Source organism: Dendrobium catenatum, unplaced genomic scaffold, assembly GCF_001605985.2.
Source record: "Dendrobium catenatum unplaced genomic scaffold, ASM160598v2 fragScaff_scaffold_1482, whole genome shotgun sequence".
Taxonomy (NCBI): Eukaryota; Viridiplantae; Streptophyta; class Magnoliopsida; order Asparagales; family Orchidaceae; genus Dendrobium; species Dendrobium catenatum.
In genome coordinates, this window is record NW_021319944.1 from 2084917 (window position 1) to 2107012 (window position 22096).

General features: G+C 35.8%; 2 protein-coding genes across 4 annotated transcripts; both read right to left on the reverse strand.

Annotated features, from left to right (window-relative positions):
• Positions 1–508: 508 nt before the first annotated feature.
• On the reverse strand, positions 509–12672 carry LOC110115787 (transcriptional repressor ILP1). Of its 3 annotated transcripts, none has more exons than XR_002305379.2 (3): positions 12512–12672; positions 9558–12407; positions 509–771 (listed from the first exon to the last, which is right to left on the reverse strand). XR_002305379.2 is itself a non-coding variant. In XM_020849156.2 (2 exons), exon 2 carries the CDS (start codon positions 12384–12386, stop codon positions 9681–9683), a length of 2706 nt encoding a protein of 901 aa, XP_020704815.1. In that variant the 5' UTR covers positions 12387–12407; positions 12512–12672; the 3' UTR covers positions 9388–9680. The 3 variants fall into 3 exon arrangements, 1 of the variants encoding a protein (XP_020704815.1); XR_002305380.2 differs by having other exon boundaries at positions 509–780; XM_020849156.2 differs by lacking the exon at positions 509–771 and having other exon boundaries at positions 9388–12407.
• A 6868-nt stretch (positions 12673–19540) lies between these two features.
• Positions 19541–21687, reverse strand: LOC110115801 (cell division cycle 20.2, cofactor of APC complex-like). Its single transcript, XM_028700313.1, has 5 exons — positions 21414–21687; positions 20941–21312; positions 20564–20833; positions 19786–20385; positions 19541–19707 (listed from the first exon to the last, which is right to left on the reverse strand). The coding sequence occupies exons 1-5, from the start codon at positions 21561–21563 to the stop codon at positions 19564–19566; spliced, it is 1536 nt and encodes a 511-aa protein (XP_028556146.1). The 5' UTR covers positions 21564–21687; the 3' UTR covers positions 19541–19563.
• Positions 21688–22096: the final 409 nt, after the last annotated feature.

Sequence of the window (22096 nt, forward strand, 5' to 3'; positions counted from 1 at the left end):
TTTAAAAAATATTAAATATGCATATTTGTATGGTTATAATATATATACTTTTATGGTTATATGTGCATTTTTATACATTTTAATTGTATAAAAATGATATTATTTATATTTCAAGTACAACTTGAAGTTGAACCAAGACAAAAATCTAGCTTGCAATTTGGTTCAATTGGTTCTATCCAAGCTCGATCTGAACCAAAAATTGATTTAATCTTCTAGCTAAAATCTCAACCCTACATGAGGTTAGTGTTCAATATGTAAGCCTGAGTGCATTCATTGTACATTCAAATGAAGACAATCTTAGGCTATAATAGAAAAAAGTAAAAAGAAAAACATTGGGATATGAACATTGAATATGAGATTTGAATCTTGTTCATTTTTGAACCCAAATCCAGTCGTGAGGGCTTTAGAGTATAAGGTGAAAACACCAGGTGGGTTTGTTAATCATTTTGCTAAGTAAATATTTTTTTGGTGCAGGAAAAAAGTCCTTTGAAGAACAAGTTAGCCAAACTGGCGCATAACCAAGCAGGTGGACTCTTGACAAAATCATACTTTATGAAATACATAAATCATCCAGGTTGAACAAAAACCTTACGAAAAAAAAATAAAAATTCAACCCATCTCATAGCGTAAGTTACATGTATGATGTTTCCTATGCTGAAGAACTGCTCCCTTCTCTTTGCCCATCAAAAAATGAAGAGTAGAAGCACAAGAAGCATCAAATATAATATATCACCATCCTGTTGATCTGTAAATCGTCAAAGGCCTTGCAATCTGCAAATACTTTTCAAAGAAAATGATAAGCAAAAGCAGCACAAGAGGACCCAGTGGTCCAATTCTGAGAGAGAAGATCCCAACAAATAACGCCAGGGGAATCACAACTAAATCATTCATGAAGATAACCATCAGTAGCAGTAATATGAGGAGGATAAACAAACGAGGAAGAAAAGTCTCCCCTATCCTAAAGATGTATGATGATATTTCTTCTGCCAGGTAAGGACCAAACATGAACCAGAAAAGAACAGCAACTAGCAGTAAAGAGATCACTGCCCTCACCTTCACAATCATTGTCTAAGATAGTTTGCTTAATGCATGGAAGAGAACTTCCCCAGTTAGAATACATATAGTTTTTAAGTTTTTCTTCTACTGCTCAAACATGTCTCGATTCAATGGAATATTAGGAATGAGGTGGCTCATTAACAGATTGTTTATTTTTTAAGAAATAATTAAAAGAGTTGCTCACTAACCACAATTAAATAAGTAGCACTTTCATTAGTTTAGGTTACTTTTTGCCAAGGAAATTATCTTCAGAAGAAAAAAAAATCTCAATGTCAACAACAAAAGGTGTAGAAGATAAAAAGCTTCTCCCGTCACAATTTTATAAGGAGAAAAAATAAAAAATAAAAATGATGAATAGAGCTGCAAGTGACAAGGCTGGATTCATGTCAGTAATTTGGAAAGCAGCTTAAGATAATAGCATGTGCTTGTTAAATTGCTTGCTTGTAATAAAGTATGTGCCGATCCGAAAATTCGTGCCCCGGCCTACTCTCTTTTTCGGGGGAGTTTTAACGGATTAAGTTTTAAGGTAAATTTTCAGAAGGCAGATTGGATTTGAAATAAGACGCTAAACAGAGATTTCACTCTCATTATGCGAGGATTTTATGATATGAGTTACGGTTTCCTATAGGCCCAAGCCCCTATAGTTAATTACCCCGCCAGGCAAAGACAGAGAACTTTCGATTAAAGGCTAGTCGTCAGTCAAATAGGTGGAGGTACGCAATATCTGGTGTATAATAGCAGCATTGGTTTAGGTGTTTGGAAGTTTGGCATTTAAAATTAGAAATTTCATCATCTAGCACTTAAAGCGGATGATGGGGGAATGGATGATGAACCTGATCAAGATCTCATGGTTCCGTCTTCCTAGGCCATCGTGGTCCCTGGTCTACTTGGTCAGATGAGGCAGTCGACTCAACCTGACAAAAGGATCCTTATTGGTAGTCATGGGTTGCTTCGTCCAAGGGTACCTTGTAGATCTGGAGTGAATATTTGTCTAAGGGGACAAATTTGAATTCATCTTAACTAACAGAGAATTTGTGTCCTATTGATCATATATTGTTGATTCATATCTCAAGAATTTAATACCTTTAGGGAGCATACGGGCTCTGGCCATAACAGTAATTTAGTGGTGCCAATTGGCGGCATTCAGAGGGCCCCGGTCATAACTGTTTACATGTGATTCCATTTGACGGCAAAATCGCTGGTTATAAGATATGTGTCACGTCCTTACTGGCAATAGACTATTTGAGAATGAATCTTAGTAATATTCTCGACCAGACATTAGCTCTTTGTAAGCTGAAGTAATTTTTAGATTTGTCCACCTCGAAAAATTGTTGCAGATGGTGGATAAATTTTGCTTTAATAGTTTGATGACAGAATTTCAATTTTAAAAATTTTGAATTCTAGAATTCATTACAATTTTGAGCTTTGTGAGCATTTGGGTTGCATTTTGAATATTTAAAATTAATTTCTCCGGTTGAGATCTACATTCAACACGGTTATCACTGGAGTTTTCATGGGCAATTGTATTTTATTGATTGAACCTTGTTGACTCTGTCAACTTGCCGACAGAAGATCGGGTTTGTCATTGGTTTTACGCCTTTGTTAGTGAAATTTTTTTATTATAAGCTTTGAAGGCATAATATGAAAGTATAAAACAAATATCTTGGTTGATACAGCGACCGTACATTTATTTGATAACTCGAGCCGTGTCAACTCCTATCTGCTCACGTATGAGGATCAGGCTTGAAGTTAGGTTTATTGTTTGACCCGCGCAACATCCTTAAACGTCACATGTGTACCCATAACATGCTCGTCAGGGGCCATACGGGTGTATATTCTTACATGTATACGGGTTAATGTACTTGCATGTGTACTTTCATATTTGTGTGTATATGTGTTGCAATACACATGTGGGGGAATTTTAAAATGTTAATACTAATCAATTGTGCGGGCAACTGTCATTTAAATGTGTTCGACGCTCCATTTAAGAGTTTATAGACGCCTTCTGTTCGCTTGCATGTGATGCGGATCCAGTTGCGTGGCGTTATAGTTTATAGAAACCTTCTGTCCTCTTACATGGATGTTCCAGATTTGGTGGCATGGCATCGTACTGCGTTGGGTCTCATTTGGGAATTTGTAACCGCCTTTTGTCCGCTTACATGGATGTTGAGGATCCGGTGGAAGCAAGCGGGGTGGAAATCGGCTATTGGATCATGCTATTTTGTGTGGTAGAGGGGCTTGGAGACGGGATTTGAAGAAGTAGGATCGGAGATGGGACAGAGAGTTCGAATATAAGGGAAAGGAAGAGTCTAAATGCAGTAGCAGGTTGGACGGGCATCGCGCGAGGGAGGAGGCAAAAAACAGAAAAACAAATGAGGCTCTGTTTTGTTTTAACGAGGAAGCGGAGTGCTCGATCGAGGAGTTTCTGAGCAGATGAACGGGATTTGATCGCGAAGCCAATCGGATTTACGGGATTTCTGTCGATGAATTCGACTGAAATGAGGTTTGTATTAAATTGCAATTGCATTTTTCATTTGACTTTCGATTTTATTAAATTAATACTAATATTAATAATGGTATATTATTATTAATCTAGAGTGACAACCACACCAATCATTCAAAATCACTTCATTTTGCATGCAATTTTTTTGATTCGTGTGCAATCATCTCAAAATTCGTGCGCGATAACTTCATTTGCCAAAATTATGGTCAATTTTGGGTAATGTCAACATTCCTAACGCAACGGCAAAATCCATTTTGCGATCAAACGTTGTATAGGCGACGTCGGGCGTCATTTTCCTAGATTTGCGCTTCATAACATCAGGACTTGCGCTGATTTCTTCGTGTGACTTTAATTGATCAAAATGACAGTGATTCTTGAGTATTGACGACGTCGGCGAAGTCTATTTTGCGATCAAATGTCATTTGAGCGATGTTGCTCGTTAATTTCCTCTGATTGTGCGAAGTCGCCTCGAGATTCATTTCGATTTTGTCGTACGACTCCAATTGATCGAGTTGATAGTGATTTTTGGGTGTGGGCGACATTTTGGATGCAACGACGAAACCCATTTTGTGATCGGACGTCGTTTGGACTAAGCTGTATGTCAATTCGGGTGTCGATTGTCTCATTGGACCAATCTCATCTGATTTGACTGTGAGGGGTACCCTCTTAGGAGAGTTAGATGTCCTGATTGCAACGACATAGTTTGTTTGGCAATTGGAGGTCATTTGACCTTTCGCGTAACACATCGCATCAATGTGTGCGCTGCTTGATTCGCTGATTTTGCCTCTTTTGAGTGTGGTTTGACCAAAAGTGTCGTCATCTAAGAAGCTTGTCGATGATTACCCTTCCTACTGAGTTACTTCCGAACTTGATTGAGTAAACTTCTTTCAGCACCGTTTTCACCTTATTATTTTCACATGCTTCAAACTTAATGAGTTTGTTAACCTCAGGAATAACTTCCCTACAATAAAAAATATTAAGCAACTTTGTTTTAAATATTCGCGGGTATGTTGCCTTGGGCAAGACTTCTCCGATCTATATACGTGAAAAGGTTGGAGTAGCTCCAGTGGAAGATAAAATTAGAGAGAGTCTCCTTAGATTGTTTGGTCACATTAAACGAAGGCTTTCTGATGACCTGGTTAGGAAAGTTGAGGTATTAGATTTGACTTATATTAAGAAAGGTAGAGGTAGACCTAAAAAGATTTGGTTGAAAAATATTAGAAATGATCTTTCTTTATTAAATTTAAATGAGAATTTGACTTTTAACAGGACACAATGGCGAAAAATGATCCATGTAGTCGACCCCACGTAGTGGGACAAAAGCTTGATGTTGTTGTTATTGTTGTTGTAGTGATCAATGCAACACGCTAAGTGATCAATCTTGACTCATACCACCTTGCATTCTTCGATGCTGGATTATGCAAACCTCAAAGTTGGACACCTATTAGGGTTCCCCGACTTGAATAGTAAGTCAACAAGTTGATCCGGCTCACTAGGAATTTGTGCAAGCACTAAAAAATCACGACCAACCTCTCTCTAGGGAGAGTTTAAAAATGTTTTAGGTCAAATTTTCAGAAGGCATATTAGATTTATTATAAGTTACTACCTAGAATTTCTGCCCTCATTTTATGAAGATTTTATGAGTTGATTCAGATTTCCCATAGGCGCAAATCCCTATGATTAATTAACATCCCAGTGAAGAGAGAGAACTTTTGATTAAGACAAACTATTAGATAAGCACCAAATACCAAGCATATAATAGCAACAATTTGATATTGCATTTGAAATTTATTACCTTGCACTTAAAACGGATTGTAGGAGGAATGATAACAATCTCAATCAAAATCTTATAGTTTAATCATCCTAGATTTTCGTCATATATAGTTTACTTAATTAGAAGAGCTAATCGACCTAACCTAACGAAAGATCCTCGTTGGCATTCATAAGTTGCTTCGTACAAATATATCTTGTAGACTTGAGATGAATATTTATCAAACGAGATAAATTCAAATCTATATTGGCTAATAGATGAGTTTTTTTTAGCAGTGGGGAACTTACGGGCTCTGGCCATTATCATAATTTGATGGTGTCATTTTGCAACAAAATCACCCGATTAGAGGGAATCGATCATACCAATTTGTGTGGTACCGTTTACATGAGGTACTATTTGGCAGCAAAATTATTGATTAGAGAACGCATGTCATATTCCTACTAGCAAGAGACTATTTGAATTATAATGATACGTCTGATAAGGCATTAACTCATTCTTGATAAACATCTATAGATGATGGATGAATTTTACTTTAAATATTGGATGATAAGTTTCACTTGAATATTTGATTTTTATAAAAATCCAACGTTTCATATTTTAATTTGAATGTGGCTCTGAAATGATTTGCATTGGGATTTAGGGGCATTTTGAAATAAAAAGCCCTCGGGGTATTTAAATATTTTATCTAATCACTTAAATCTTGTCAACTATGGCCACTAACTAACATAAAATTAAGTTCAAGTATCAACTTTGTGAATTGTCATATGAACTTTAAGATCGAAGTGTACTTTATAATGAATTTCTTTTATAAGAAGCATTGAAGACTTAACGCAAATATAAAATCAAATATCCACAATCACATATCCATTTATTAATTCAAGTTGTTAACTTCAATCATTTCAAGTAGGATCAGACTCGCCCGCATGACATTCTTAGGCCTTAGATTTATGAATTTGATGCATTGGTATAAGTAATTGCACGAATTTTTTATTTAAAAAGAGAGAGATGAATTTTAAATAGCATAGCAATCATGTATTTTTTAAAATTGGTTTATTTCATTTTTAATCCTCTTAGCATTCTCAAACCCCAAAATTAAGAATTTTACATATTGGTCAGAGCACATGCACATAAATTAATTTCAAATTGAAAAAGTAAATTTTACTATGACTTTCTTTTAACCCAACACAACATTCCCAGATCCAGAATTTAAAAATTTAATGTATTGGTCGAAGCACATGCAGATATATTTGAATTAAAAAAAAAATATTCAATTTATTCTTGGCCCTCACAATATTCTCAAACTTTATATTTTAGCATTTATCACATTTGTTTTAGTTGGCACACATGTAAGGAATATTGATTTCAATTGTTTGATGTATTGTGTATGTTTTTTGATACATTTACACAGCATATTTGCACATTTCATGATGCATTCGTGCATTGTATTTGCATACTTTTAATATACTTGTACAATGCACTTGCACGCATATTAATGTACTATGTGATGCACATGCATACTTACATGATCTTGGTGCACTTGCATAGAATGCTTGCAAAGCCGATGACATGCTCGCTCGTTCTGCTATGTGCTTGCAAAGCCAATGATATGCTCGCATGTTCTGCTATGTGCTTGAATAGTGCACTTGGACGTTTTTAGTACATATGCATCATTCATTTAGGGAACCCGTGGATAAATTTTTTTTTTTTCTGTGTTTTGACACCTTGTGGACTTTACCATAATGGTTGTTCGACCCATGATGCATAAAAAAACACAATCTTATCTCATTTGAAAAATATTCATTCACAGGGTGCATTGTTGGCTCATGAGATATGAACATGCCCTCTTTTTTAATAATTAGCATGTATGTCACATAGTGCACTTGGACGTTTTTAGTACACCCCTGATGTGCAATACGTTTAACAATTTAATCTTGTTTGAAAATCATTTACGTGACTGCAATTGTTTGAGATGTGTAAAAATTTGATGTAGCAGTTGTTGTGAATGCATATTGTCCTTGAAGTTTACACATGACTTTGTATTTTGAATTTATTATTGCTTCCAGTATGTTTGTGCGTGTGTTGCAAATCTGATTGTGAGGAAAATCATTAAAATGCATATAGTATTTCCTCTTGAAATTTTAAAAGAGCGTCCTCTACTTCTGTCCGTTTGGGAACATGCTTCACGGATTTGGTGTCGTACATCATGAATTAGAATCCAAGTACACTTTTTCACAGTCATCTATTTTGCATATTTCTTTTTCACATCATCATCTGTTCCACACCTTTTTTTTTTAATCACATTGAGTCATTGACCTCCCTTCCCAATATTTTTTTCACGCTATCCTCTCTTTGTTAAGTGGACCGCACGAGGAATCAAATTTCATGTTATAAATTTAGGAGCACCTTTAATTCATCTTCACCTTATGTTCAATGTGTTATTGAGTATTTTGAGTGTTCATGTAGTTATAGGAGTGCAGGGGAAGTCTAATGTGCACATTAGCGAACTCTCGAGTTTATCACAAATCTCCTATAAGTCCAATATGCATTTGAGTTGGTTTACATTTTTACAAATTTAATCTCACTTTACCATATTTGCAACTTTTAAAATTTAACTTATATCATTTTGATCTTAAAATATGTTCTTGAAGTTTTTTTTTTTTTTTTTGTCACAATTGGATCCTCTATCAATGTGACTTTCGGTAGTATCTTAATGCCTTCCCCGTTTAGAGGGCATCATCAAGAATACTAAGCCAACCCATCATGCCAAAAAAGGCCTGTATAATTGATATTATAATAAAAAATCATGGGTAGGGCTATTACCAGAATCTCTAACATTAAAGGCTTTTCTATAACAGTCTTTGATAGGTTAACCTGATAGTCCTGATAGTCACCGGTTAAGAAGTTTGCAAACAGGTTTAAATAATAGCAACATCAATTTATGCAAAGTGAAGAACAATTAATGCCAATACAAATAAAAGTTAAAGAAGAATAAAAAAACATCTACTTATGAATGCTGTTAATATTATGATCCGACAAGTACGAATAATTAAATATGCAGGACATGAGGAAACATGGCAAGTAGATGGAATTCAAACATATAATCCTAAATTAATTAAAATTTAATAAATCACAAAGAATAGGTGGTTTGCAAGCTAATAGATTATAATAGTGTGTAATTACATGACACCTCTTCTTTTTTCTTTGGTCTGTTGAGAGTGAAGAATAATATTCTAATGTAGTTTTATTCAATAAGCTGACCTATTTCAAAAGTACCATAAAAACATAAGAACCTATTGAATTGCTAGGTTCTACCCCTAGACAAATAAGATCTAGATTGACGAGCATACTAGATTTTAGATTTGCACCATTTCAGCTACTAAACAGCTTAAACATTTCGCCAAGTCATTTTGCATGGTGAAATGAAACAAGGTAGACCACCCTAAAAAAGATTTTTTTTTTTTTCTGCAGAAGAAAACAAGGAATGAAAAAGAAACAACAAGATGCTGCTCTCTCTAATACTAAAAACTTCTCTGTAATGGTCTTCGATGGGTTAATATAACAGTCACCGACTGAGTCCGACTCACAAGATAATAAATTTCAAGCAGGGATTAAAGAGACACAAAATATACAATAGCACATAAATTGATGCAATGAAAAAATCATAATATCCCATTACAAATAAAAGTTAAAGAAGAACAAAAACATCTACTTGTGCATGCTGTTAGTATTCTAATCCCCACAAGTACGAATACTAAAATATGCAGGACTTGAGGAAACATGGCAAGCAGATAGAATTCAAACAACAGATAAAACTACACTAAGTAAAATTTAACTAATTACAAAGAATAAGTGGTTTGCAAGTTAATAGATCACAATGGTTTGTAATTACATGATACTGCTTTTTTTTCTTTTGACAGTGAAGAATAATATAGTAATGTCAAAACATGAATTATTTGAAAATACCATGATGATGGCACAATAGGGGTCGATAAGCCGAAAGGAACTGTAAAAATCCATGCAAATACAATCATGAGCAAGAAAATACAATTCGGCGACATTTTTCATCCATAAACAAAAAGATTTCAAATTTTATCATAGGAAACTACAATTATTCAATACATTAAAACTGCAAAAAAAGTGATTAAACATGTAATCTACAAAAGATGTAGTGAACTGTTTTTGATAATAATAAAGCATGAAAATTGAGAATTGACGAATCCATCATACCCATCTCACTTGTAGAAGGAATACTCTGCTACAAGAAATTCATGTTTTCTGTGGCATAAAAGTGCCTTATAGCAACTTCTGGTAAAAATACAAAGTTTCACTAGAACGTCTGAAAATAAATAATCAAAGAGCTTCTTTGAGATGAAAGACCTTCAACATGATCCTAGCTCTATCGTACTGATTGAGCTGAACCAACATTGTTTTCAGCCGACGAGCCAAACCCAATGTCTCCTCACCACTAACACCTGAAGCAAGCCTTCTCTCCAACTCTCTCCCTATTTCAGACACAAAATCAACCAAAGGCTGCAGCCTTTGACCATGGTCTGCTGTCACATTCGGACCATGCCAAACTCCTGCAAGAGAAGCCACTATCCTCTCTGTCCTAGTAATTGCATCATGAACACTTGACATGATGGTTCTCACATGAGGCAGAAGCTTCCCAATCAAAAGCTCCTGAAGTGCCAATTTCTCTAGAACTGGCAATGCAAGGATATCCTTCCACAAGCAAATATTTCTCAGTAAGCGTATGGAGGTTCCAAATCGATAAGCTGCAAACTGTGCAGCACCTGGAACTACACTCATCACTGTTGCATTCCATACTGGAATACTAATATTGGCAATGGCTTCTGTAAGACGGCTACGCACAACTTCTAATAACTCTAGGAGGGCCTTGCTTGTAGGGGGGACATAGCTAATGATTAAATTGGTAGCAAAAACTGCATTTTCTGTCCTCCGAGTGCTGAATAAATTCCAACAGTGAGCAATGTCATGGTGCAGTATTGGAAGAGCAACCTTTTCCACCAAAATAGGGATAAGGTTAGCATCTTTATCCTCTGGTTCAAAGTCAATTTTTCCTCCAGTTGAACCAAAATCCAACAACACCTTGTGCCACTCCATGTCAAAGAAATCCATTGTCTTATACAAAGGATCCCACTTCAGAAGCTCTAGTCTCACATAAGGAGAAAATATAGATGGTGCGCTTAGAGACATGTATGCATCTTGATAACTAGGAAGATAGCATTTCTTCCACCTTTCAAGTCTTTCCTTGACAACTGAAAGATTGGAATATTCATCAGCTGCATCACTAAAAACTTGTTCAGCCGTTTGGAGCAACTCATTCCTACTGGACTGATAAGCACTAATTTCACTATCACTTTCATCACTGGACACCTCACCTTCAATCTGCTGAGATTCACCAACTCCCTTTGCAATGAAAGACAACCTCTTAGCCTCAGCCTGAGCTTTTCTGCACTTTCTAGCATCAGCCCTCCTAACAAAATCCATACGCTTCTGTAGGTTGACATCCCTGCCATACTCATCGAACTGAACAGGCAAGCTTGAACTTTCTCGGCCAGCTGCCAGAGAAGCCTGAGCTGCAGTGGACGCTGCAGCTATATAAGCAGAGCTAGAACCTCTATCTAGAACCGAGCGTGCTGCACTTACTGCAGCCTCTAACCCAACATTCTCATCAGCAATATCAGCATCTCTTCTTTCCTCAACCACAGCAGCCCTCTGCTCATGTAACTTCTGCATCTCTTCTTCCAATTCCTCAATCAAAGAAGCTTTGTCCTTTAAGAAATCGCATGTTACTGATATGAATTCACGAAGTTGTTGCATGAATGTATATCTTTCATCAGCATCTTGGAGAGACTTCTCAAGAGTAGTGATGTTAGACAAGGCTTCCGAGAGGTTCTCATCATTCCTGACCAGTGAAGCCAGGGTTCTATTATGGCTGTCCTTGAGCTTGCCAATGTTATCCGCCAGAGCTCGGGTAGCAACAGCAGCCTGCTGAGGAATCGACATGGCCTCACTGCCTAAACCAACACCAGCGACTGTGCTCAAAGGAACAGCCAGTGCTGGCTGGAGGGATGGGGTCTGAATGACTTTGTTAGCACCCACCTGAGCAGATGCATCATCAAATCTCTTTCCCAAACCTTTCCGGAACTGCTCTTCTTCCCATCTCCTCTCTTCCTCATCTTCTTCATCCACTACCTTCTCCACAAAGGCATCCACCCTTACATCAATTTCCTCAAAAACACCTTTCTTTACTTTACCGTCCTTCTCGCCAAACAATGCAATCCTGCTTTGGAAGTCATTGTCCTCATCATCACTCGATCCACCACCAGAAGTCCGGCTAGCCAAAACTCCACCGGAATCTAGAGAGATGTAATCAGGCGCTGGACCTCTGGACTGTCTCAGCCGCTCCCTTTTTGCCCTTATGGCATTGATAGTAGCTTGGTCAGGGATTGCAGATGAGACCTTCGGTTTTCCATCAAGAGTTGCAAAACTCTCCTGATCCTCCTCGGCTTCCTCTTCCTCTTGCTTCTGGTGCGGAGGAGGTTGAGGCGGCATTGGCTTCACCATACCTTTGAGGACAATAACGGGCTCAGAAAGGGGATTCGTTTTCTGGGGCTTGGACATGCTTCCGCCAAGCGGACGTGCGTTTTTCTGCAGCTCCAAAAGCTTTTCCTTTGTGTACTCCCCGCTCTGCGGCTGGACATTAGAGGGGATGTGAGGGGTGTTCGCGGTCGAGCGGTCACGGGAAGATGTGATCTTGTGAATGGAGTTGCCTCCGGAAGCCGGAGTTCTAGCAGAAGTACGCACTGTGATTGTGATGCCGGGGCTGTCATCTTCCTCTTCATCGGCGAAACTTAGGCGCTTTGGCCCTTCAGGTTTTGGGATTTTGGGTTTAATTGCGTTTGCGTTTAGGGTTTGGGATCTGCCAGAAGTCGTCGAAGCTGCGGCAGGGCGAGGGGATGCTTTGTCTTCGCCCTTTACGTCGTTGTCCTCCGACCGCCGCCGGAAGTTCTTCACCCTGCTGCTGCTCATCTGTTTTCTGTTCTTCAATTTCTTCAAAAAATAAAAAGACGGTTCAAATCGAATTAGTTCGGCCAATTTGATTTTAGGGTTTCTGACCAGAATTGAAGCCAATAATTCATATAAGGTTCGCGCACCTGTTCTCGACGCCGATTTCGCAGTTTTCGCCGTCTTCGCGCTCGTCTTAAAGATTTTCTTCTCTTCTGATTCTTTAGAACGAGAAAAAAATAAACAAAAACTCACTTCTCCGTATTCCAGCTGAACAACTTACCCCCAAATAAAATTTCTCGATTGGGAAAAAATAAACTACGTTAGTTTGGACTTTGGATTGGTGTTAGAATTAGTGTCATTTTTTAATATTATATTTAAAAATTAAAAGCGAATATTACTCATTCAGATATATTTTCAGTTAAATTATCTTGATATAATTTTTTTCTTCTTCCCTATCATATAATTTGCTTGAGTGGCCATTTGCATGCTAAGCATTTGAAAACTTAATGTATTCAAAAACTAAATTAAAATCGTGTATTTTAAATATTTTGGTTGTTTGGTAACTTCCAAAATGAATTTAGGAGTTTAACTTTTTCTTTTTTCAATAGTTTCAAAAAGTAAAACTAATATTTGAAATATGATGACGATTAGGATAGTGGTGTCTGTCGATGGACATTTGTAGCAATGGTGACGGTATCCATCGTTAGTTAGTGATGATGATGATCAACAATAGCATTGGTGGTAGGTTGTGACGATGAATCGATGATGACCTACAACAATGATTATGTTAGTGACGAACATCGGCGAAAAATGGCAGTGAACAGTAGCAAATAGTGGCAATTAGCAGACACTATTGATCGTCAGATCATAACAAATGTTGTGTGTTTGAAGTTAACACAATTTCCAAGTACATTAAAAATGAACCAGTTAAGATATTTCATATTCTTCAAAAAATCAATAAAGATCTCCAAAGTTATTTTAGTCTTCATTACTTAAACTTGCAACCAAACAAGCCCCATGTTATATGCAAATTTAATAAATAACAAATACTTGAGACTAGTATTAGCTCTTCTTCCAAAAGAAATTAAACCCTCTTTGAGCTTCAATAGGTAGAAGCAAAGGCAATGGCGATGTTGGGGAGCCCTGGACAAGCAGTGGTGACCACGATGGAAGCTAACGATCGATTATTGTTGCAGCAACAAACAAGTTTTGGCAACGGTATCTAGCAAGTTACGATGATTAGAAACAGTGACATCAGGCAATGGTGGGTAGGAATTGAGTCTACATGAATTTTAGAATCTAAAAATCACCCAATTAGGGTCTAAGACAAATTCCAAATATAAAATAAAGAGATGTTTTGAAGTATGTTAAACTCCAATAAATTTTACTTTATATTTATTTTGCTTCGTAACAAAACCAACAAACAAAAACAGGGAACAATGATATGAAAACTTACTAATGCAACCAACCAAGTTGTTCACCCTCCTCCCATGATACAATTTTGTTAGCTTACACTGCTCCAATATTTTGGCACTAATGTTGGCTTAATGTGCATGATGCCCATAACTTGTTAGTGAAATATGACTGGACTCTTACTTAATCTCATCATCAATAAGTAAATCAGAGCCAACTAAATCATCAAATTATAAGAAAATATAAACAACTCATATTCCTTCAAAAGAGTCATTTATAATAATCTAATATAAATTTTTCTTCATATCAACTCATATATACAAATGATTATATTATAAAAGTATAACTCTAAAATATAGACATGCACCTACTACCGAAACTTTTGGCTTGGTCAACTTTATCTCTACTTAGCTAAGGCTTTACCCTTTCCTGAAATAAAATATAAACATATGTAGGGTGAGAAAAACCAGTTGCTCAATAAGCTACCTGAGACCTACTAAATAATTCAATATTCATAATTAAAACAAATTTCATAAGAAATAAATATGAAGTTTAATAGTTTAGTTAAAGAAAGGTGGTAATTATGCAATATTCTTTTTAGTACACTTAATTATTAACATTAGTTATATTTTATGTCAATAGTATACATTTATTTAACTTGTAAGGGACAATAGCATGAAATTATAAGCAGCACCAACATTTTAGTTCCTGAGCCTGTATGTGACAATAACATGAACTTCATTTAAACGTGGACATAACATAAGGTGAAATGCAAGACTTGTATATAAATCATGCAAAACATCATTCACATACACATGTCATGATGCATTCGTATATATCTATTCTCATTTATACCTCTACGTGATCACCTCACATCTATTTAGAGCAGATAGAGAAATTATACATAGCTTGATTTCCCTTATAACTCCACTTATGCATCACCTAATTCATCTCACATATGGTCAAGACAGATGGGTGAAATTTATGTGTGCACAAGCCCTTATAAAACCACTTTTCTAGCATAGAACATGAAATAATCATCAATTGTATCACTTCATTGCTCTCCACAAATTTGTGACCACATTATCATGACATGAACTTAGAAATATCGACATATTCAACATGTATGAATGACATTTAATACAATGCATGAAACTAATATATGTATGATAATTTCAATAGAATGTTTGGAGTATAACTTGTACACTCAATAGTAACAATTTAGAAAATCATTAATGGGGGGCATTTATAACCAAGGTAGTGAAAATCAAATCAGACTATGAATTAGAAGGAGAGGTTGATGGTTCGGTCGAACCGGATGGTATAATAAATACTATATTTAAATATAACATAATTTATATTTATTTACTCAAGCATATAAAAAATGTGACTACAAATTAAGCAAAATAAATGACCATGAAACATAAAAAAACATGATATTAATTTCCAAATTATAAATAAGGGATTGAACTACTAAATAATATAGATCAAAATCCTACAAAATGAAAGAAGCATAGATACTTCATTACCCAAATGAAATGAGATATTAAATGTTATATTCTTACCCGGACCAAACCGATATGGGATTTCTCTCGCGCTGCACACGTAAGGAGTCGCATGAACCGATCCTCCTCCCACTTCCTTCTTTGTCTGTATCGCGAAGGAGCCACAATTTCCCCTCTCTCTAATCGTGATTCCTTCCCTTATTCGACATATTCTCCCACCTCGTTGCATCTCTCTCTCTCTCTCTCTCTCTCTCTCTCTCTCTCCCTCTCTCTCTCTCTCTCTAATTTCTTTTAATTGTGATTACATCTTCACTTGTAGAATCTTCGATTTGTTGCCCTTATTGGCTGGATATCGTTTAAGCTTGAAGTTTCGTATTGCTTGCCTGGAGGAGATTTTGGAGGCCAAAGCTCATGTTTCAACCATCTAGCCTATTCACAAAATAGACTTTTGAACTCCTAACTCTGATTTCAATTCCAGTAGTTTTATAACAAATATAATGAATCAAAATACTTTTTCTTAAATTTTATGATGTTATTGTACGCTTTATTCTAAATAATTTGATTATAAGAAATTAAATTTTCATTGATTAATTTTTATACAAATTTTTCAATATATAAGTTGATTGAGGCTTTTCTAACAATTATAATAGTTTTGTAAAAGCCTTAAAATATTTATGTGAATATCCCTGTGAAGTTAGGATTTGAATGGGAAAAATTTTGTGAGTATATTTATTATAATTCATACATCATATAAGGTTTACATTGAATTCATAATTAATTATTATTACATTTACATTTGCACTACCCATAGCATGACATTAGAGAAGTTCTAATATGTGCAAAGTCTCATGCTTCTATCTTTCTTCTTCACGAACAAGACTGATGCTCCCCATGATGAAATGCTACGTCGGATGAATCATTTATCAAACAATTATTGTAGTTGCACTTTCAATTCTTGAAGCTTGATTGTTTCCATACGATATGGTGCTTTTGAAGTTGGAGTAGTACCCAAAACTATATCTATATGGAACTTAATCTCACAATCAGGAGGCAAGCCAGACAAATCATCAGGGACCCTTGAACTGTCATAACACTATCTTAACTTATGCTTGGTTTGTTGATATCCACCACATGAGCAAGATACCCAATATACCCATGATAAATCATCTTACAAACTTTAATTACAAATGTAAGACAAGATTTCTCTTGCACTGCTAAAGCTAAATGTTGGGGCACCGGGTATATGAAAATTTACCCATCTCTTAGATAGCCAGTCCATTCCAAATATTGCATCAAATGTAGGTAATTGAAATACAATAAGAGTTGCAGGCATATGGTTGATTATAATGTCTCAATCATGAATACACTGAGTGACTATCAAAGAAGTTCCAAATGACATATAAATTGATAAATAAGCTTGCAATTGAGACAATGATGCATTTGATGTAAAACTTGTTTGATATTAATGAATGCAACTTGTTTGATATGAATGAATGCAATGCCCTAAAATCAAACAATACTTTTGTTGGTTACTTATGAATAGAAATAATGCATGTCACCACATCAGGAGCTTCATGGGCCTTTTATTGAGTCATGGTGAAGACACTGCTATTGCATCGGAGGTCACGGCGATTGATACTGCATTTCTTGTTGTTGTTGCTGATATGGCATCAGAGACAATTGCTTTGATACCACTCTGTCACACCCCATGTTTGGAAGGTGATACACCTCAACAACATAGGGCACGATGAAGGGATGGGAAGACCTATTTCGTATTTACAAAGAGAAGCATTTTTAAATATAAGTAAACAAAGAAAGTAAAATAAAAGTTAATTCATTACTAGAAGTTCAAATAACTAATACATCCAAATAACAAAGTTTTGATGCAAGTCAAAAGGAATATAGAACCAAAAAGTATGAAAGAAAACACCCAAACCTCAAAATAAAAGCATAAACATAATAAAGTACTATAAAATAATAAATAGCCAAAACAATATATTTCTAGTAACCCTGCTCCTGAGGTAGCGGTACACCAAACATGCCTGCAGGACCTAATGAAAAAAGACAACATGCGATAAATCAAACTCAGCAAGTAACTCGTATCTATCCAAACATAAATGATAAATAATTGGGGCATACAATATAGAAAACTAATGGGGAAGGAATAACTTAAAGGCACCAATTCAAAAAAATAAGGGCACATCTCATGTTTCTTACAAGAGAAATCTAATTTGCTAATAACATTAATGCATGTGACAAATTACTATTAATGCAATTATTTTATTGCCTAAAATGCAATCACACTAGGTATTATCATACCTCAAAAATGACTTACAATCATTTATTACTTTTAATTCATATTTGCTTATATTTTCTTACATTTAAGCATATATATCTCTATAGTCGGTTTATTATATATCTATACCAGGAAGGTAAACACAAATCCAAGGAAATCCAGTTCTTGTAGAGTCGTCACTCTGAGTAGTGAAAAATCAATAGAGTTCTACTGACATACACTCAAATCATATAGTACAAGCACTATTACAAATAAATAGCATGTGTTAACCAATACTGTAATAAACAATATAATTTATAATATATACCATGAGTATCATATACTGTAATAAACAAAGCTGGTATGATTCGCCAAGAATATATTTATTACATCCAAATGAGAGCATGCATGTCGATACAAAATTATATCTACATGAGGTCATACATAATTAAATCATGAATCTTGCTAACTGATTATAATTTAATATATGATAATTTCAATGTGAGCTATAAATAAGATCACTGATATGCACAATACTAACAAATATTAAAAATAAACTAGCAACTTAAGTAATTATAAAAGAATTCCAATACAAATATCACGGCCCTAACAAAGAAGGGTACACTTAACACTAAAATAAAAAACAGTTACTTACCATTAGGCAAGCAACACGACTCGACGATCCTACAAATAAGAATCATGATGAATTCACCAATGCTTGAAACATAAGGTTTACAAACCCGACCTTCAACATGTCTATACACTTAACACTAAAATAAAAAACAGTTACTTACCATTAGGCAAGCAACACGACTCGACGATCCTACAAATAAGAATCATGATAAATTCACCAATGCTTGAAACATAAGGTTTACAAACCCGGCCTTCAACATGTCTATATAGGAATATAATGAATATCCTCAATCAAGCCTAAATGACAACATAACAATTTAAACATCAAACATAAACGAGACTTCTTCCCAAATCAAGATAAACTTATCATAATAGTATTTCCACACAATACTAATCAAATAGCATAAACTCTACAAAAGAGAGAACATCCCTCCAATTCCTTGGCAATAAAAAAAAAATAATGAAGGAGAGGGGAAAAGAGGAGGAAGGACTTGTTGCAGGCTGCTATTGCGAAAAAGGGGCAAGGAGGAAGGGAAGGCTGCTATTTTCGTATATTTACATTTGATCTAACTAAATTAATTAAATAGCCACATTTAGTGCGTCCTGGAGGGGACAACAAATTAGTATTTTACTAAGATCTACCAAGTTCTTAGTTATTGATTGAATTATGTCTTATAAAACCCAGCAACAATAATGCTTTTGCAGTATAGTCTCGCAAATAAAATTGGCAAATCAAAATAAAAAACAGCTAATAAAAGAAAGCTCAAATTAAAAAAAAGGATGCTTGTTCAATTCTTTTAATATAATTAGATAGGAATTACATCTTAGGCGGCGTATTCAAAGAGATTCTTGAGCTGCACCATCCAATCTACCAAGCATACATTTATTCAATTGCCAATGAGTTCTAGAAACTATTCCTTGTCAACTATATATACCAAAACTTCATCCTTCAAAGAAATCTAAGCGTCGTGCTACTTTAATCAAAGCTCTCCTATATATCACTGATATCCTGCAAAAGGACAAAAGAGGAAGTCAGTTCCACTTAATTTCTTCAATTCACCTAATTGATATTCACTGATATCTGCATTAATCACCTAATGAAGACGAGTTTCTCTATTTTGAATCAGCCCACGAAAGGCTTAATGAGGCTAATGAGCTTATACTAAAAACACGAAATCTGTAAAGGATACAGAAAATGAAAGTGAAAATTTTACAGTCACAGTTCAGTTTGCATCAGTAAACTTTCCTTTTTTTTTTTTTCTGCTTTTTTGTTATTTGGAATTAAAAAGGGTTTTATCCAAAAAAAAAAAAAAAAAAAAACGGCAAATGATACCATTTTCCATCCCGCTTCTGCTGTTGAATAAAGTTTTCCTCATCTGATGCGGCTATAATTAGCAAAGGGTTCTGTGCATTTTGTCTTAGCTGCTGGCTTATCCACTTCTGGATTCCCAAACACATTCCAAAATCTCAATGTCTCATCTCCAGCCGCTGTCGCCACTGTGCATCCATCAGGACTCTGCAATACCCAAACTCCGGTTTTATTTTTATTTTTTGTCAAAATATTCACAAAACTATCAAAAAATATACTCTTTACCTGAGCCATGTATAGAACTCTAGAAGTATGTCCACAGAGTTCAGCAACCTTCACCATAGATGGATACTTCCACAGTGTGAGCTGGTTCTGAGTAAATCCATGAGAACTCAGCAGCTCACGCTCATTTTTGTTCCATAGCAGCGCGCAAACCTGTGAGCCTGTATCAACTGAATTCAAGCAAGCCCCAGTTAGGGTGTTCCAGAACTTGATACATCGATCGGTGCCTCCTCCGCCGGAAGCAAGAAGATTACTCTGAAAAGGACACCAAGCAAGAGCTTTAACAGCAGCATTGTGGCCCTCAAGTCTGTGGAGCCATTGGTTTTGATTTGCAGCTGAGGAGAATGAAGAAGAGGTGGCCACGGAGAAATCCCATATATGAAGCAGGTTATCATTGCCACCACTAGCTAGGTGCTTGCCAGATGCAGACCATTTCAATCCACAAACTTCTTGCTGGTGACCTCTGTAGGTGTTCACTTCATGGTTTCTTATCCTCACATCATTGTTCACAATCTTTCCATCCATTCCACCTGTTGTGAGGATATTGTTATTCCATGCAAGTGTTCCAACACGAGATCTATGAATTTCTTTTAGTGTTCTCAACTGTAACATCATTGAATTCAGAAAGGAAAAACTTCAAGTGAGGCTAAAGAATGATCTTCTAACTGTTAAATATGCTTCACGGTAGTATAACATTATTTAAATGATTCTTTCTAGGATTGAATGAAAACTTATAAGCCGAGTGATTGTTCAAACTGAGCTTAAATAGTTATTCACTTACAAGTCGAGCTGAGCTCGAGTCCCACAATTGAACTTCAGAGTTGTTCAGTCCAATGGCAAGATGCTGACCATCAGGAGCCCAATTAACACTGGTGACAGGACCAAAATCATCTTCGACGGTCACAAGCTCAGAAGTAGAACCTTCAGAAGCATTCCACAAGTACACAGTGTTGCCAAGAGCAATGGACAAAACATTTCTACTTCCCCAATCAAGCAGATTCAAATAGAAATCGTCCACAAGATCTGGAGCATCTAATGTCCTCTCTGCTGACTGTAATTTTACCATATGCATAAACAATTTTAACCAACAGTAAAAAAGAGTAAAAAAACCGCAAATATCACCTAAAAAAAGGAGTTCGAGAGAAGGAAAAGGCTTGCCTGGGGAATGTATCTTTTGCTCTTGGTAGTCTTGTTTTGGTTGGAAGCAGTAGCCTCAGAAATTGCTGCGAGCATTGAATCAGTGGGAACTGGAGGCTTTCTATTGAATGCCAATATCCTGGTTCTGTTATTTAGAAAGGTCTCAGCGAGCAGCTTACGATAGGCCTCTTTTGCAGGTGAAACAACTTCAGTGTTCTCCTTTTCCTTTCTGGGTTGAGTTAACAAGTAATGCGCAACATCAAAATCCATTGCAGATCTATCTGGTATGAACCTGTCTCCCTGATATTGAGACCAATAAGATAGAAATTTTAGAAGGTCCGGATAAATTATCTGATGTTGAAAGGAAGACGCATGAAATAACGACAAATCAAGCTGAATAATCCAGTGGATTAGTAGTCAGTACAGAGGCAGAAATCAGCATGGGAAAAAAAGAAAAAAAATTCTATAATTTCAGAGGGAGTAAAAAATCTTACGCTTTGCCTGTAAGAAGGTGGATTGGAAGAAGAACTGCGTAGAGGAGGGATGTAGACTGTGGATCCAACCCTCGCAAGGGGTTGGCGACATCTTGACTGAGCCTTCTCAGTTGAAGACGAGAAAGAATAACGGTAAGATCCTGCATCCATTTGTTAGATCAAAGCGAACGAAGAAATGCAATTTTCAAATAAATAAACAAATAAATTGACAAACTAAGAACAATCAGAGAAACCCTGCAACAAAAAAAAAATCAGTTCTGAGATGAAAAGAGCAAGATCCTTAGGCTCGAAGAAAGAAAACAGAATCTTGAAGGAAAAAACTTGACGGTGTTCGCGCTTATTTTCTCCTCTTCACCGTTTCTGAGATGAAGAAGAAATAATTAAAAGAAAACTGTGAAGAGATGGCTTTGTCTTTTGATCTTTATAGATGGGATTCGGCCTAAATTTTGTCACGGCTAGCCAACGGCTCTTTTTTTTTACCGTTAGAGGTGCGGATTCTATGAGACATTTTCTTTCTTTGTAGGAAAATGTTGGCATAAATTTATTGTAATTATTTATAGTGGTATAAATTTTGGAATATATTTTAAAATTTCTAATTATAACTTTTAATATACTCTTATTATTTATTTATTATTATTTTTCTGTATCAATGTGCCATTGAATTTCATAAAAAAAAAATTATA

What these genes read in the sequence shown, in the direction of transcription:
- LOC110115787 (XM_020849156.2), bottom strand. Translation starts at nt 12,386, where the DNA reads ATGAGCAGCAGCAGGGTGAAGAACTTCCGGCGGCGGTCGGAGGACAAC.
- LOC110115801 (XM_028700313.1), bottom strand. Translation starts at nt 21,563, where the DNA reads ATGGATGCAGGATCTTACCGTTATTCTTTCTCGTCTTCAACTGAGAAG. An exon ending in CACCTTCTTACAGGCAAAGC is followed by an intron (nt 21,313 to 21,413) that starts GTAAGATTTTTT and finishes TGGATTATTCAG; the next exon opens with CTTGATTTGTCGTTATTTCA. An exon ending in ACTCGAGCTCAGCTCGACTT is followed by an intron (nt 20,386 to 20,563) that starts GTAAGTGAATAA and finishes ATGATGTTACAG; the next exon opens with TTGAGAACACTAAAAGAAAT.